This window comes from Heptranchias perlo, chromosome 29 (assembly GCF_035084215.1).
Source record: "Heptranchias perlo isolate sHepPer1 chromosome 29, sHepPer1.hap1, whole genome shotgun sequence".
In the NCBI taxonomy this organism is placed as follows: domain Eukaryota; kingdom Metazoa; phylum Chordata; class Chondrichthyes; order Hexanchiformes; family Hexanchidae; genus Heptranchias; species Heptranchias perlo.
The window spans coordinates 10,324,766-10,340,873 of record NC_090353.1 but is presented as its reverse complement, the minus strand read 5'-3'; the positions used below and the strand labels follow the sequence as shown (position 1 = coordinate 10,340,873).

Sequence of the window (16,108 nt, the reverse complement as noted above, 5' to 3'; positions counted from 1 at the left end):
AAGTACTCCATTCAGTTTCGACATTCTCCTTACATCGTCTCGCTCACTGACAATTGATCACCTGATCTCCCATTGTAAAAACACCACTCATCTCTTTCTAGATAACTATGCTGACACTGCTGGAATATTGAGCGTTACAATAATACAGTTAAAGGAGAAGTAGACTACCTTTTATTATATTTCTCTCTCCATTTCATTCCTGTAAAGTTTTCTCATCAATTTGTTATTCATCTGGTCAGAACATCATGTATTTAGAGCACTTAATTATTTAGAGCCCCTGGAATTCCATGATATCCCCCAAGAGTTTTGGATGAATCATTTTAGCAAGGATCATTGGCCTTGATTTTAATACCTATCCCCCCTCCCCCCCGACAAAGTGTAAAATTCAGGCTAAGAACAAGGTTCCTGTAAAAGGCAAGCGGGGGCCGAAATCCACACTAAAATCACGGCCCGATGACATCATCGGAGCTGCAACTTTAAATTTAACAGAAAACGAGGGGGAGGCCCAACCTGAGAGATTCCCGGCAGCTGAACTGAGGCGGGAGCAGTGGTGGGTCACGAGGAGGAGGACTGCTCCCCCCAGCTCCCTCAAGCAAGCCTTTGTCCTCTCCCCAGCTCCGATCTCCAGCCTCCCTCCCCTACCCCTCGATCTCTAGCCTACCAATCTCCAGCCTCCCTCCCCACTATCCCCAGCGTCCCTCCCCACCGATCTCCAGTCTCCCCCCGCCCCTGGTCTCCAGCCTTCCCTCCGCGATCTCCAGCCTCCCCTCCCCCACCAGATCCCCAGCCACCACCCCCGATCTCTAGCCTCCCCTCCCATGGATCCCCAGCCTCCCTCCCCCATGATCTCCAACATCCCTCTGCGACCCCCGATCTCCAGCCTCCCTCCTACCCCGAACTCCAGCCTCCCCCCCGATCTCCAGCCTCCCTCCCCCCGAACTCCAGCCTCCCCCCCGATCTCCAGCCTACCTCCTACCCCGAACTCCAGCCTCCCCCCGATCTCCAGCCTCCCTCCCCCCGATCTCCAGCCTCCCTCCCCCCGAACTCCAGCCTCCCTCCCCCCGAACTCCAGCCTCCCTCCCCCCGATCTCCAGCCTCCCCCCCCGATCTCCAGCCTCCCCCCCCGATCTCCAGCCTCCCTCCCCCCGATCTCCAGCCTCCCTCCCCATCTCCTGCCTCCCCCCCCCCAATCTCCAGCCTCTCTCCCCCACCCCCAATCTCCAGCCTCTCTCCCCTCCCCCCCGATCTCCAGCCTCCCCTCCCCCGATCTCCAGCCTACCCCCCGATATCCAGCCTCCCTCCCCCCTGATCTCCAGCCTCCCTCCCCAAACCCCAGCCTCCCTCCCCCCACAATCACCTGCCTCCCTCCCCCCCCCGATCTCCAGCCTCCCCTCCCCCTCGATCTCCAGCCTCTCTCCCCCCACCCCCAATCTCCAGCCTCCCCCCCGATCTCCAGCCTCCCCTCCCCCCCGATCTCCAGCCTACCCCCCCGATATCCAGCCTCCCTCCCCCCTGATCTCCAGCCTCCCTCCCCGAACCCCAGCCTCCCTCCCCCCACAATCACCTGCCTCCCTCCCCCCCCGATCTCCAGCCTCCCCTCCCCCTCGATCTCCAGCCTCTCTCCCCCCACCCCCAATCTCCAGCCTCCCCCCCGATCTCCAGCCTCCCCCCCGATCTCCAGCCTCCCCCCCGATCTCCAGCCTCCCTCCCCCCCGATCTCCAGCCTCCCTCCCCCTGATCTCCAGCCTCCCTCCCCCCCGATCTCCAGCCTCCCTCCCCCCCGATCTCCAGCCTCCCTCCCCCCCGATCTCCAGCCTCCCCCCCCGATCTCCAGCCTCCCTCCCTCCGATCTCCAGCCTCTCTCCCCCCCGCCACCCCCCGATCAATTGTTTTAAAGGCTGGAGGTCTCAACCCTAACTTCTTTTCCTTCTTTCTAACTGTGATTGGTGAGGTTAGTAACGGGTTTCAGACATTCTGGCTCCTATATTAATTAAGATATTTTCAGTTGCTGGGTGGACTTTGTACATTAAAAATGACTCTTCTCTCTTTAATCTTTTTTTTAAGTGCAATGTAGAAATTTGCACTGTGACACTTGAAGTGTGATAGAGGTGTGGTGGACAGGAAATTCATGCTAGACATTATGATCCTGATATTAATAGGGAGCCGGAGAGAGTGTGGAGGAGTGTGGAGGAGCGCGTAATTTGCCGAGCAAACCCAGCAAGGCCAGGGACCTGGAGGCCCTGCCAACCCTAACAGCAGGGCCTCATTACAATATTGTTGGGCTGCCTCCTGGCCGGGCAGCCAAATGGACAGCCTGGCCAGCAGGCGGGTAGGAAAACTAGCGGCAGGAGTCCGTAGCCAGGGACCCGTAGGGACCGATATTAGGTGGAAACTGTATTGGGCTGACTATGATGCCCTCATAGTTGAATAACTCACCAACAATCAAACATTGAAAATGGATAGTTTGGCAAAGGGTGCCTGGCACGAGTAGAATTCTACCCAGCGAGTGTTATTGACTCCAAAAGAGAAAATTGGTTAAAAAAAGTGTACTGGATTTCAGTGTCATTCTCCTCTGTGGTTTTCCTTTACCTGCCGTGTCCTTCTCCCCAGCATAGAATCATCAGGTTAAACTTTCCATTTCCTTCATCCACGAGGTTTCGAGTGTATCTGCAAAAATACAAGATCAGATTAAAGCGTGCAGATTAGGATGAAGTGAGAACTTTAAAAAAAAACCACAAACGCCAGCTCCTACATCTCAATTTTATGATTTGGTCGATTCCTCTACTCCACTCACTAGTCGATGAGATGCAGGCAGGGAGGGAACCATAGGATAATTTCAGCGATCCTGTGCTCCTGTTGGGAAACCTCAATCGAAGGAACCGAGTTGGAGATAGGTCTAAAACACTGTAATTTCTATTCCTTTGAGTATCTTTCCCTGCTGGGAGTGCTTTACTTAGCCTTATATCTGAGTGCCTGTTATGTCCTGGGATAAGCTATCATATGATTGGATATTGGGCAGTACAGGCATACTCCTGAATGTAAGATGTGGGGACCACTTATGGGAGTGACCAACACCAGCGAACCCAAGAGAATATCTAAGGTAGACCGAAATTTGTAACAGATACCTAGGCCGTCTGTACTGCATGCATCCTACGACTATGCCCTTGTCCTGTACCAGCAGGTGAAGGCTCATTACCATGGGTCCTACTTAGGCAGAGCTTAATAACAGTCCCTCAGCTAATGACTGATGGGTGCAATAGTGAAATCCAAGGGCATTCACAAAATAAACAATGAAATCGCTGGGTCAACATAAAGCTACTTGATGCAGCTACCGAGCAGAGACTCTTTTGAAGAGATGGGTAAACCATCATGTGGACACAGAGATCCAGCATCGCAGTTCCGGTGCTGTGGCCACATTATAGAATGTATTTTTAATGAGCCCTGTGCACACAGGTCCCCGGCACCAGGTCCCCGGTACTTCTCCACTGTATTATTCCGCACTATGTGTAATGGGTGCATTGTAGGCCTCAGTGCCCAATAACATGGGTTGCCCACATCCAATGTGCACCAGAGCTATCGGCACCCAGCATCGCATTGTCAGCTCCACAGTACTTTTTCTGGGGTGTCTCCCATTTTTATTTATTAGGAAACTTCAGCCCTTCTCCCTCCCCAATTGAGAAATTTGATTGTATAGCACGGCTGACTGTTCCACTTTGCTGTCACCGCTGTGCAGAGTCAGGGAGCGGGAGACTCGGAGAGATGTGAGAGGAGATCTGGAGACAGAGAGAAGAAAATGAGAGCTGGAGAGAGGTCAGCTGGAGACCGGGAACCAGAGAGAGGTGAATAGTGGAAAATCCAGAATAGACAGGAGAGCAAGTCCGGGTCAGGAGCAGGTAAGTTATCCACAGCATCACCCATCACGATAACTTGTGTATAGAACAACCTTTCCCCCTCTTTCAACTCTCCCACAGTCTTACGCCATATATCTTTAGCTAAGGAAGTGCATCCGACCCAACAGTTCACTTTGCTTTTAAATTAATAATGAAAATACAGCCAAACTTGTCTGTGTCTGGGATTCTCATTACTGGATCACAGTTTTGAAAAGGTCAGAGACCTGCCGATTTGTAGTCCTGGTATGCGGCAGAATGGAAATCATGATGCGCCACCAAGGACAGGGCCAGACCCTGCTGGAGTTCTAGGGTCAAGGAATTTAGGTGGATCAGGCAGGTGCCCACACCAGCACTGGCGCATCTTGAGCACTGGCTGCGAAGTGGGGGAGAGAGTAAAAGAGAGAGCTGGGAAGCTGGGCTCAGTCCAAGCAGCAAAACTGACTAAAATATATATGAAACTCTCAGATCGGTCCCCTTTAAGGACAGCGGCAATTTAAATGCTACAGGATTTAATCTTCCAGATCATGACCCTGGGCTGGAAACTCCTGTGGACCCCACTTCTTTTGCTATTCGTACTGGATGCAGGAATCTCCCGTATGATCAGGGTTCCTCAGGAAACTTGCACATGATGATCTTTGGGGCGGAAACCCGGTGCTGTTGGGTCCCACCCCATTTGATGCCCCCACCAAGTTATAACTGCTGGATTTCCACCCCAGGTATGCCTCTGGCCCCAAGGAAATTCAGGGCCCTGTTCTCTAAATGATTATCACAAATAACAGTCTCAATCCTTTTCCTAGTGCCGAGCATCGGTAGACAAAGATGGCCCAAACTTTACTATTATTTAGCACTAGGAGCAACCAGAAGTATAGATGATGTGAGAGGTGCAGTACAAGGAGTGCTTCCTCAGAGTTTGGGGTTAAGATCCATTGGTGCAGGTTAGAGAGAGCTTCCTTCTGTGTCTGCTCCATATTACGTCTGACCTCATAATACGTGATCCTGAGACTGAGTGGGGTAATGTTCCCCAGCCCATGGAATTCCCACAGTGATGAGAAGACACCAAGATGAGGACTGAATCCTTTGGGAAAACAAAATCACGCTCCAGTCACTCTTGCGACTTGCTGGCCATCTGCTCAGAGGTCCAGGTGCATGAATGGATGAAAAGAAAGTTGATGGGCTGAGTCTGCTTCTGCTCCTTTGACAGTGCATACAACAGTGATGGACACAAGAGGTGCAGTGTTACATTGGTCACTCCAGCTCATTTGGAGGGAGGTGGGCTTGAATAGATTAAAGGTATGCTATAACAACAACGACAACCTACATTTATATAGCGCCTTTAACGTAGTAAAACATCCCAAGGCGCTTCACAGGAGCGTTATCAAACAAAATTTGACACCGAGCCACATAAGGAGATATTAGGACAGGTGACCAAAAGCTTGGTTTTAAGGAGTGTCTTAAAGGAGGATAGAGAGTCGGAGAGGTTTAGGGAGGGAATTCCACAGCATAGGCCCTAGGCAGCTGAAGGCACTGGGGTCTTCCAGATCATGGCCCTGGGCTGAAAACCCCCGTGGGTCCCACTTTTGCTACATAGTGGCAGGAATCTTGCCAATGTCCCTCCCGTATGATCAGGACTCTACAGGAAACTCGCACAGGATGATTTTTGGAGGGGAGGTTATAGTTATTAAAGATGTTTTAAAGGGAACAAGGATACGTTTGACATTTAATTTAACTATACCAACTCTTAACTGGTAAAACTGGTATGTAAAGCTGCTATGCAAAGGTAAGCTGCTGTGAGCTTCCATATATTTTTTCAAAATAAAAGGAGCCTGATATGACTTTATTTTTTTGTGAAAGCTGAGGGAGAAAGCAAAATAAATTACTTTTAGCAGCTGAGAAACCAAGGGTGATTTCAAAGCAACAATTCATTAGTGTTACTGCTGATGTTTAATTAACATTGGGCAAAGAGTGAAGGGATTTCGATAGTGCTTGGCTGCCTGGTGCAACAAGAAGTTGTAGAAAAAGGCTTTATTATATCACTGATGTCCACTCATTGAGCAAAGACAATGGGACGGAATTTCCATACCACCTGTCTTTAGTCTACTGCTGTAGCAACAGGTTGGGCTTCTTAAAAGGTTACTGCGTTCTGTCAGCAATGTAAGCAAGGGCAGCTGCAATGAGGCCGTAATGACCATGATCTGTTCTCGATCTTGAGTTGCCATCAATGGCATTGATGAAAGTCAGTGGAGAAGGAGGACAAATTTGGTCATAGCAGGTGGGGAGGATGGAATGACGGTGTGTGTTGGTTGTGGGGGGAGGGAACAGAGAGTGAGAAAATGATTGTTTGGTTTTCATTTGACCCGTTTCCATACAGTCTGTTTTGATGGCTTTATCCATCAGGAACATTTCACAACACATCAAAGACGGCCTCAAGAATGGAATGTACTGGCAAGAAAATGAAGGACTTTGTTTGTGAGGTCACCATGCAGAAAATGAAGAAAGAGACTTTCATGAGCTGAATGCTGAGCTTTTGGCAACATTCACAAAATTTGCAGCAACAAAATACATACAAGTTCAGTGCCCATTGAAGTGGAGACTCGTAGATCCAGGATTCTGAAATTCTGAGTCCAGCCAGACTCCCATGCACAGTAGTAGATCTAGGATTCTGGTATTTGGAGAGCAGTCAGATTTTAGATGTTCAACATTGGATTTAAGGAGTTAGAGTGAAGAAAAATGGAATATTAATGTAAGCTCATTGGTTATCCTTCTCATCACTGAGGCAGAATGTTGTGGGTTCAAGCCTCACAGTAGGACTAAAGTTCTATTTTTTTATTCGTTCATGGGATCTGGGCATTGCTGGCAAGGCCAGCATTTATTGCCTATCCCTAATTGCCCTTGAGAAGGTGGTGGTGAGCCGCCTTCTTGAACCACTGCAATCCGTGTGGTGAAGGTCCTCCCACGGTGCTGTTAGGAAGGGAGTTCCAGGATTTTGACCAGGCGATGATGAAGGAACGGCGATATATTTCCAAGTCGGGATGGTGTGTGACTTGGAGGGGAACGTGCAGGTAGTGTTGTTCCCATGTACCTGCTGCTCTTGTCCTTCTAGGTGGTAGAGGTCGGGGGTTTGGGAGGTGCTGTCGAAAAAGCCTTGGCGAGTTGCTGCAGTGCATCCTGTAGATGGTACACACTGCAGCCACAGTGCGCCGGTGGTGAAGGGAGTGAATGTTTAGGATGGTGGATGGGGTGCCAATCAAGCGGGCTGCTTTGTCCTGGATGGTGTCGAGCTTCTTGAGTGTTGTTGGAGCTGTACTCATCCAGGCAAGTGGGGAGTATTCTATCACACTCCTGACTTGTGCCTTGTAGATGGGGGAAAGGCTTTGGGGAGTCAGGAAGTGATTCACTCACTGCCGAATACCCAGTCTCTGACCTGCTCTTTTAGCCACAGTATTTATATGGCTGGTCCAGTTAAGTTTCTGGTCAATGGTGACCCCTAGGATGTTGATGGTGGGAGATTAGGCGATGGTAATGCTGTTGAATGGCAAGGGGAGGTGGTTAGACTCTCTCTTGTTGGAGATGATCATTGCCTGGCACTTGTCTGGCGCGAATGTTACTTGCCACTTATCAGCCCAAGCCTGGTTGTTGTCCAGGTCTTGCTGCATGCAGGCTCGGACTGCTTCATTATCTGAGGGGTTGCGAATGGAACTGAACACTGTGCAATCATCAGCGAACATCCCCATTTCTGACCTTATGATGGAGGGTAGGTCATTGATGAAGCAGCTGAAGATGGTTGGGCCTAGGTCACTGCCCTGAGGAATTCCTGCAGTAATGTCCTGGGGCTGAGATGATTGGCCTCCAACAACCACTGCCATCTTCCTTTGTGCTACGTATGTCTCCAGCCACTGGAAAGTTTTCCCCCTGATTCCCATTGACTTCAATTTTACTAGAGCTCTTTGGTGCCATACTCGGTCAAATGCTGCCTTGATGTCAAGGGCAGTCACTCTCACCTCACCTCTGGAATTCAGCTCTTTTGTCCATGTTTGGACCAAGGCTGTAATGAGGTCTGGAGCCGAGTGGTCCTGGTGGAACCCAAACTGAGCATCGGTGAGCAGGTTATTGGTGAGTAAGTGCCGCTTGATAGCACTGTTGATGACAGCTTCCATTACTTTGCTGATGATTGAGAGTAGACTGATGGGGCGGTAATTGGCCGGATTGGATTTGTCCTGCTTTTTTTGGACAGGACATACCTGGGCAATTTTCCACATTGTCGGATAATTGTGCTACATTGTCAGAGGTGCCATCTTTCAGATGAGGCAATGGGGTCCTGTCTGCATGTTCAGGTGGATGTAAACGATGCAATATTTGAAGAGAAGGGAGCAGGACATACTGGCCATTATTTATCCCTCAACAAATTCCAAAACAAATCAACCATTCACTTATTCCTTTTGCTGTTGGTGGAACCTTGTTGTGCCATGTTTGTCTACAAAACAACAATCACTGCACTTCAAAAGTAATTAATTGACTTTAAAGCAGTTAGAGATGATCTGAGGATGTAAAAGACGCTTTAAGTGCAAGTTCTTTCTTAATGTTCTACTTTTGAAAGAAAGAAGATTTCTTACGGTCGCTATGTGCTGGTGACATACAGCCCGAAAATCCTGGGAGTTCAAGGGGCACAAAGTGGGCAGAACCCAGATCTTCGGGGTTTGCACCCCTGTCTACAATAAGTCGGGTACTGAGTGTTCCTTCCACCCTCCCTACCTGCAGTCAGCTTTGGAGTGTGCCTGGAGTCATTCCCCGGCTATCCTGGGAATTCTGGTCATTTCACTTTCCTTGGGCACAGTGAGAGTCATGCCTGCTAAGAGCAGGCATAGTTTCCATACTGGGCTCTTCCAAGGCCCCAAACAACTCATGGGCGAAGCTCGTCAATCCCATTACAATGCAGGCTATGGTTTCCCTCTGGGGAAACATTGTCAGTTTGTACATAAGTAAGTTCAAAAAGAATTGGTTGATAATTTTGCTAGAAAATGATGAGAGGATATCTTCCTTCTACAATTACCATGTCACCAACACTGTAACCAGATAAAAACTCATCACCCCTCCTCCCCCAGCCCCTCCGTCAGATTTCCTTAATGTGCTTTGTAAATAGGATAGTCTTAATCAATTGTACTAATTATATCAAATGGGAGATCAGTATGGCACAGACACTCAGATGTTCCCAAGATTAGCAATAATCAAATATCCAATTTAGACTTGTGAAGGAAAACAATAAATCTGCCAAAATGAATTTCTTTTCGGCTTGACATATTTTGCAGTCAATTCCAAACTGGCCACCAAGCAATTTCATCTCATGTGTCCTAACGTTGCCAATCTTAATGACATTTGCTTTATAATCAACCAGACATTTGGCACAGCTTGCTCGGCTTTTATCTGCTGAGCTGTATTGGCCTCTGTCTGACAATAATTGCAGCCAATTATATTAAAAAAGAGGGCATGTAAATCTAACCAACATTTGTCCACCTTCACGTATAAGATAATTAGTGTAACTGAGGCCATAGTTCTTAATGCAGATCTTACTTTATAGAAAACTGCTCTGAGGTGCCTTCTCATCTCTGAACGGTTTAAGGCACGAAGCTATGCAGAGCAGAAGGTCCGATTTTAGATCCCTGGCCAGTTCTGAGCTGATTTCAGTAGGAATGCTACAGTTAGCGTCAGCACCCCTTGGCTGAGAAAGGATAATCTTATCAGGGGTCCCACTGCTTCTCACTGTCCAGTGACATCTATTGCAATGTGTGTGCATGTATGTGTGTTGGGTACGAATAAGATTGGGCTCAGTCCAGGCTACCCATGAAGAATGCCCACTTGGATGAGACACCAGACAAAATATTATTTTAAAAACTGCTCTAGTGCAAGGACATTGTGAATAAAATGCATAAAGGCGTGCACGACAAGTGACCTTCAGATGTGAGGTGGCTCTCAATGAAAGGCTGGAGCTGCGTCCCCCAGAAAAAGCCTCACTGACAGAGGAGTGATCAACTGACTCCTCTGAGTCTGGCACATTCATTTACATTACACATTTAACAATGGCATTTGCTATATATAGGGATCAAATACATGTAATCTAACTTTATGGACAACTATAAGATTGCACGTAGCTTTTTTTAAGACTTAAGCTTTTTTGTCCTTTTAAATTTGCACGAAACAAACATGAATGGAAAATGCACTTTCAAATTTAATCCACACATCTTTAGAATGATATTGGCCACAGACAATCTGCTAAAAGTCCTAAATATAGAATTTTGATCTTCATGGGTGATTCATTCACACCTTGATCCATAGATGTCTGTTTGAGGGAGAAATGCTTTGTGGCCTCTGAGGAAGAGAAGGAACTAGGGAAAGAGGAAATGAAAGAAGAGGAAGAGATGGAGCTGGAAGATTTATTACAGCCAACGTTTGAGGAGCAAATCGTAACCTAGGTGATACCGAGGGGCAGAGACTCGCTACAGCAGAAATGTGCACGGGGTCATATCTATAAAGGTACAAAACATCCAAAGGTTAAGATGCATCAGAGTAAGAGACACATTAGCCTTAATGGTCAAGAGCTGAATCCTCAACTCACCCATCTTGCACCCAAATGCAGCCAGAGATAGGAAGTGCTCCAATAGTGGGCCACGTTGTACAGAGAGTTGGGATCATTAAAGCTTTCGAGTCCAGAATCCCTCTGGCCTAACCTTTTGGGTACTGGAGGAAGATTGGAACAAGAGGAAAACCACTCTGGTTTCATTCCAGAGGAATGAAAAATGTGCAGTCTGCTTCATGCCAGTTCCACACGGATATTATCTGTTTGCCATTGGGCAAGGCCAAATTCGTTCAGCTGAGTGGAAAAATAGTTTAATGACTTGAAGTCTAATTCTTGAGGAAGCAGCCAACCATCCTTGTGTAAAGATCTTGCTCGACTCGAGTGGAGGTTCTGTCCCAAATCAAGGCCACTGGAAACTCCCAAATAAGGCTGGGACACAACGTATCTAGGTTCAGGGTGGAATTTGCAACAGTTGAGTTGAACCTGTTGGGAATTCATTGGAACAGCTGAGCAATTTTGGGGCCCTTTTCTTTGCCTAAATACAAATCTACTATAGAGCCTCATTATCTTTCACAGTAATGTAGCACCTGATGTGTCTGAAGTACTTATACAATAGGGCCACTCAGGGGTCCCCCTGAGATCATCAGATTTCTTAATTATTTTGCATTTGTTGATTTAGGAACATAGGAACAAATACAAACCCCATGCACATGTACCACAAGTGGCATGCCTCTCTCCGAAGAGTGGCACGCCATAGGAGTGGCCGCACTCTCCCTTTCTGCATCGTTCGGGTCGGGCCGGTCCCGTGCAGTCGGTGGCGACATTACTCAGCGACGAGGCTGAGGCTCGTGCCCAGCTCGGGCTCCATCACGTGGGATGAGTGCTCCTCATTTAATTCGCTGTGGGAACAGCTCGGACTCCATCACGTCCTCCCGAGGAAGTGATGTCACCCTCTCTCTCTCCCTCAAAGCCCTCGCCACGCGGCCGCAGCAGTTGATTTTTCTGAGTGAGTATATCAGTTTTGCACTGTTTTCTTAGTTCGTGGTGAGTATAGTTTTTGTTTCATTTCCATCCTAACAATGTCTCTGAGTAAACTGAGCACATCCAAACGAAAGAATGAAGAAGACATGGCTATGAGAGAGTTTAATCCTGCTTGGGAAGAACAATATTTGTTCTCATTTACTCCAGATAAAACGTCGAAGTCAATTCGTTTGATTTGTGATGCTACCGTGGCTGTCCCAAAAGAAATAATTTGGAAAGGCATTTTGAACAGAAGGATGGGGAATTCAACTTAAAATATCCAGTTGGTTCAACTGTACGCTCAGATATTATTTCCAAGAAAAAAGGCAAGTCTCGCAGCAGAAAAAGAGAGGAATTGGTGTCTGTGGTGAGAGTATCGTATGAGGTTTCTTTCCTGCCATGCAGGAAGAAGCGACTTTACATTGAAGGAGAACAGGTCATTAAAGGGTGTTTGTCAATTTTTGCTGCAGATGCTGGTGATCCCAAAATCAAATCAATGGTCGATGAAATTGCACTTTCCCGAAACACCATCACAGGAGAAGAATTGATGAAATGTCTAGTGACATCACAGAACAAATTAAATTTCATGTTTCTGCTTGCAAATATTTTTCGCGAGCGATGGATGAAAGTTGTGATTTTACTGAAACGGCGCAACTTAGTATTTTTGTCAGGTGTGTAAATAAGTACGTCGATGTGATTGAAGAACTTCTATCTTTGCGTCCTCTCATTTCCACCCCTCATTTCCAGGACATATTTACAGAATTGAAGAAATGTGTTGAAGAGAAGAAGTTGAACTGGTCAGAATTAGACTGATGGGGCACCCTGTATGACTGGCAAAAGAAATGGTTGTGTTGCTCGGCTTGAAAAGTTTTTGGAACGCAAGTTATTCAAGTATCATTGCATCATTCGCCAAGAGTCCCTCTGTGCCAAAGGCACGAACTTTCCGCACGTCCTCGATCCTGTGGCACGCTGTATAAACAAAATTTGTGCATGTGCATTAAATTGACGTGAATTCCGGGACGATGATTCAGGCGATGCCAAGGAATTACTTCTTTGTTGCCAAGTACGTTGTTGGTTGTCAAAGTTACAGGCTCTTATGAGATTTTGGAAACTAAAAGAGAAAGTGTTAATGTTTTTAACAGAAAAGGGCGAACTTGTTGAGGAGAGCAGTTTACCTGGAGATAAAGACTGGCTCAGTGACCTTGCCTTTCTCACTGATATCACCGAACACCTTAACAGCCTCAACTAAAGTTTACAGGGGAAGGACTGCCTTTTCCTAACACTGTTAAATTTTTTCTCAACATTCAAGGCAAAACTGAAACTGTTTATAAGTGCTTTCGGTCGAAAAAATCTGGATCATTTCAAATGTCTGCTGCAGCTGAACTCTGAGAATGCTGATGGCAATTTCTGCATTAATTTTGAGATATATAAGAACACTAGCTAGCGGATTCATTTGAATTATGGTTTCATGATTTCAGTGATGATAAAAATAATTTGATACTCTTCACCAACCCATTCACCCTCTCAGATATCGAGTTAGAAAGTTATCCACCAGACCCGCAGATGGAAATTTTAGAAATGAAAAATCATTCCGGACTGCATGCCAAATTCAAAGGATTGTATGATTCACCAATACATCAAGACTTGAAGTTGTTTCGGAAATTAGTACCACAGAATAACTTTCCTAGTTTGCATGAATTTGCTCTGCGTTATACATGTAGATTTGCCTCAACCTACATTTGTGAGCAGACTTTTTCTACCATCAAAAATAACTACTGCTCCAGACTGACAGATGGCCACCTCAATAATCTGCTGCAGCTGGCATGTTCAAAATTGAATCCAAATATCGACCATATCATCAGGAGCAAACAGGTTCAGAAGCCACATTAAGTATGTAAAATTGCCATGTTTAATTTGTGGACCTAGTGACCATTACATAATTAGGCCTATATTGGCACTGTAACAATTGTTGGGATTATTATTATTTGTTTTATTCAGCTAAGATTGGCAAATTTAAAACATTAGTATTATTCATGACAATATTGCAAGTGGCACGCCTGCACATTCTAGTTTCACAATGTGGCACTCCTTTGCAAAAGGTTGGCCATCACTGCTGTGTAATAATGGAAACTGTTTTACACAATGATTTGCATTGCGTTATTTTGGATAGCTGACACTATCTTTCAGCAGTTAGGGCAAGGAGATCCATGGAAACATATCAATATTTGAAGCAGTTCCCCACAGATATGATAACTTGGTTCCTGGAAGCATATTAATCTTTAAAAGGGGTCTCTAGAAGTGTGTTAATATTTGCAGGATGACCCCAGGAATGTGTTAATGTCTGTAGGGGTTTCCAGGAGTGTGTTATTGTTTGCAGGGGGACCTGGGAATGCATTATTATTTCCGGAAGATCCTTGGTAGTGTGACAATTATGCAGAGGTTCCTGAAAGTGTGTTAATAATCACATTGGGGGGGGGGAGGGTGCCTGTGAGAATATTAACATTTGGATGGATTCTTCAAGTGCACAGTTATATTTGTAATAGTTTCCGAGGAGTGTGTTAATCTTTGCAAGCAGTCTCCAGGTGTGTGTTAATGTATATGGGTGGGGGTGGGGTGCGCAGGGGTGTCCCAGGAATGTGTTAGTAGTTACAAAAGGTCCCTGGGAGCATGTTAATATTTGCAGAAAGTCTGAAAACCACTGCTTTAAGCAATGGCTAACCTTTGAAAAATAACATACAGCATACAATGCATTTGATTTAAAAGGACACGAACAATGTCACACTTTTCACATTATGTAACATTTTATAACAAATTAACTGGCACCAGGCAAGCCACCTTCTACAAGCATGTATTACGGTAATCAGGATTCGGAGAATAAGGGAGCACAGAACATCCTAGAACATTCCAGAAGCCAAAAGTGCTAATCGGCGGTTGGGCACCCTTGACCCCTGTTATTTTCTCATGAATAGCAACAAGAAAACCATCAAAAACTGATTAACAACTTCAAAAATGATGACACGGGCCTACAAAAAAAGCTGACGACTCAAAAGCAGCCCTAAATATAAGTCTATGATAGGTGAAAACACATAATCACACTGAAAGTGCAGTGGGATATGGGCTTGTTGTAACTTATGCCATAGATATACCTAAAATTCCTTCCACCTATTAGAAAGGGAAAAAAAAACATGAGTGCACCAAAGTCTGAAGGAGAATCACAACCAGAATCCTTGTTTGAAAGAAGGATAAAAAGAACTTGCATTTATGTAGCTTCTTTCCTCAGGACATCCCAAAGTGTTTTACGGCAAAGTGTTTTACGGCCAATTAAGTACTTTTGAAGTGTAGTCACTGTTGTAATGTAGGGAAACACGGCAGCCAAATTGTGCACAGCAAGGTTGCTCAAATAGGAATGAGGTAAATGACCAAATAATCTAATTTGGTGATGTTGGTTGAGGGCTAAATATTGGCCAGGAAACCAGGAAAACTCCCCTGCTCTTCTTTGAACATGAGATCTTTTATGTCCACCTGAAAGGACAGACGGGGCCTTGGTTTAACGTCTCATCCGAAAGTGCAGCATGACCTCAGTCTAGTATCAGCCCAGGTAATGTGCTCAAGTCCCTGGAGTGGATTTTGAACCCGTTACCTTCTGACTCATGGGTGAGAACCACTAAGCCAAGGCTGACACCTGATAAATAGTTTAATAAATATCAGACAGAAAGAAAGAAAATACAACTGTTTACAGTAAACAGGACGGGCGGAGGGGAAGGCGAGATAAAAATAAAAAAAGGGGAACCCTGACCCTAACTCGCCTCCAACGCGCCCACTTCTGGTTTTAACAGAGTGGGGTTGGGGGGGTGTGGGCGACTGACCTGCTCTCCGGAGGCGGGCCTGCTATTTAGATATTTTAATGAGGCTGCGAGCCTCACATTTTAACTTTCTTTCAGATTTAACGCTGGCTGGCCGGGTTTCCCAGGCCTCAGGAAACCCGGCAGGTGAAGGGAGGCGAGAACGGCTGGATGGAACAGGTAAGTGCCTTTCCAGCACTGCTCGTGGGCCAGGAGGAGCGGGAGTGCTTCCCCCCGGACCACCAAGCAAACCTGCTTCCCTCCCCCTGATCGCCACCCTCCCACCCTCGCAAATGCCCCACTCACACCCCCCCACAAGTTTGCCCCCCCACAATGTACTGTGCTGCAAATGGTATTAGTGCTAAAGAGCAGATAATGATCAAAGCTGGGCTGTGCTCAAGGATGAATTTCCCCCTCCACCCACCAACCCAACAGTTTTGTGAGGAAGAAGCAGTCAGTATTAGGCCAATTCTAGCAATCCACTTCCGGATATTCCTGGTTGTTTTATTCCAATTGCTCTGCAGTTTATTAAAAAAAGGCAAAGAAGGTGAATCCCTGCAGAGTCAAGAATCCACAACTTCAGATATTTTAAGACACAGCGGCCTAGAAATTTGGCCGCGCAGCTCTTGGAGCAATGGGATGGACGGCAGCCATGGGCTCTGCCCTACTGGATCGCTTGGACCCACCTGAATGTATGGCAGAAGAGCTTTCTGGGGCGAAGGCTGCACAGAACGTTCAAATCCTACACTCATTTTTGTCACCTATCTAAATTAAATACAACTAACATG

At 46.4% G+C, this 16,108-nt stretch overlaps 1 protein-coding gene across 2 annotated transcripts in view; it reads right to left on the bottom strand.

The window, feature by feature from the left end:
- Positions 1 to 16,108, bottom strand: part of LOC137299390 (cysteine dioxygenase type 1-like) — a 49,566-nt gene that overhangs the window by 13,213 nt on the left and 20,245 nt on the right. For both annotated transcript variants that reach the window (XM_067968095.1, XM_067968093.1), the window contains exon 2: positions 2,590 to 2,667. In XM_067968095.1, coding sequence (XP_067824196.1) covers positions 2,590 to 2,667 — 78 coding nt within the window. The remainder of the gene's footprint in view (positions 1 to 2,589; positions 2,668 to 16,108) is intronic.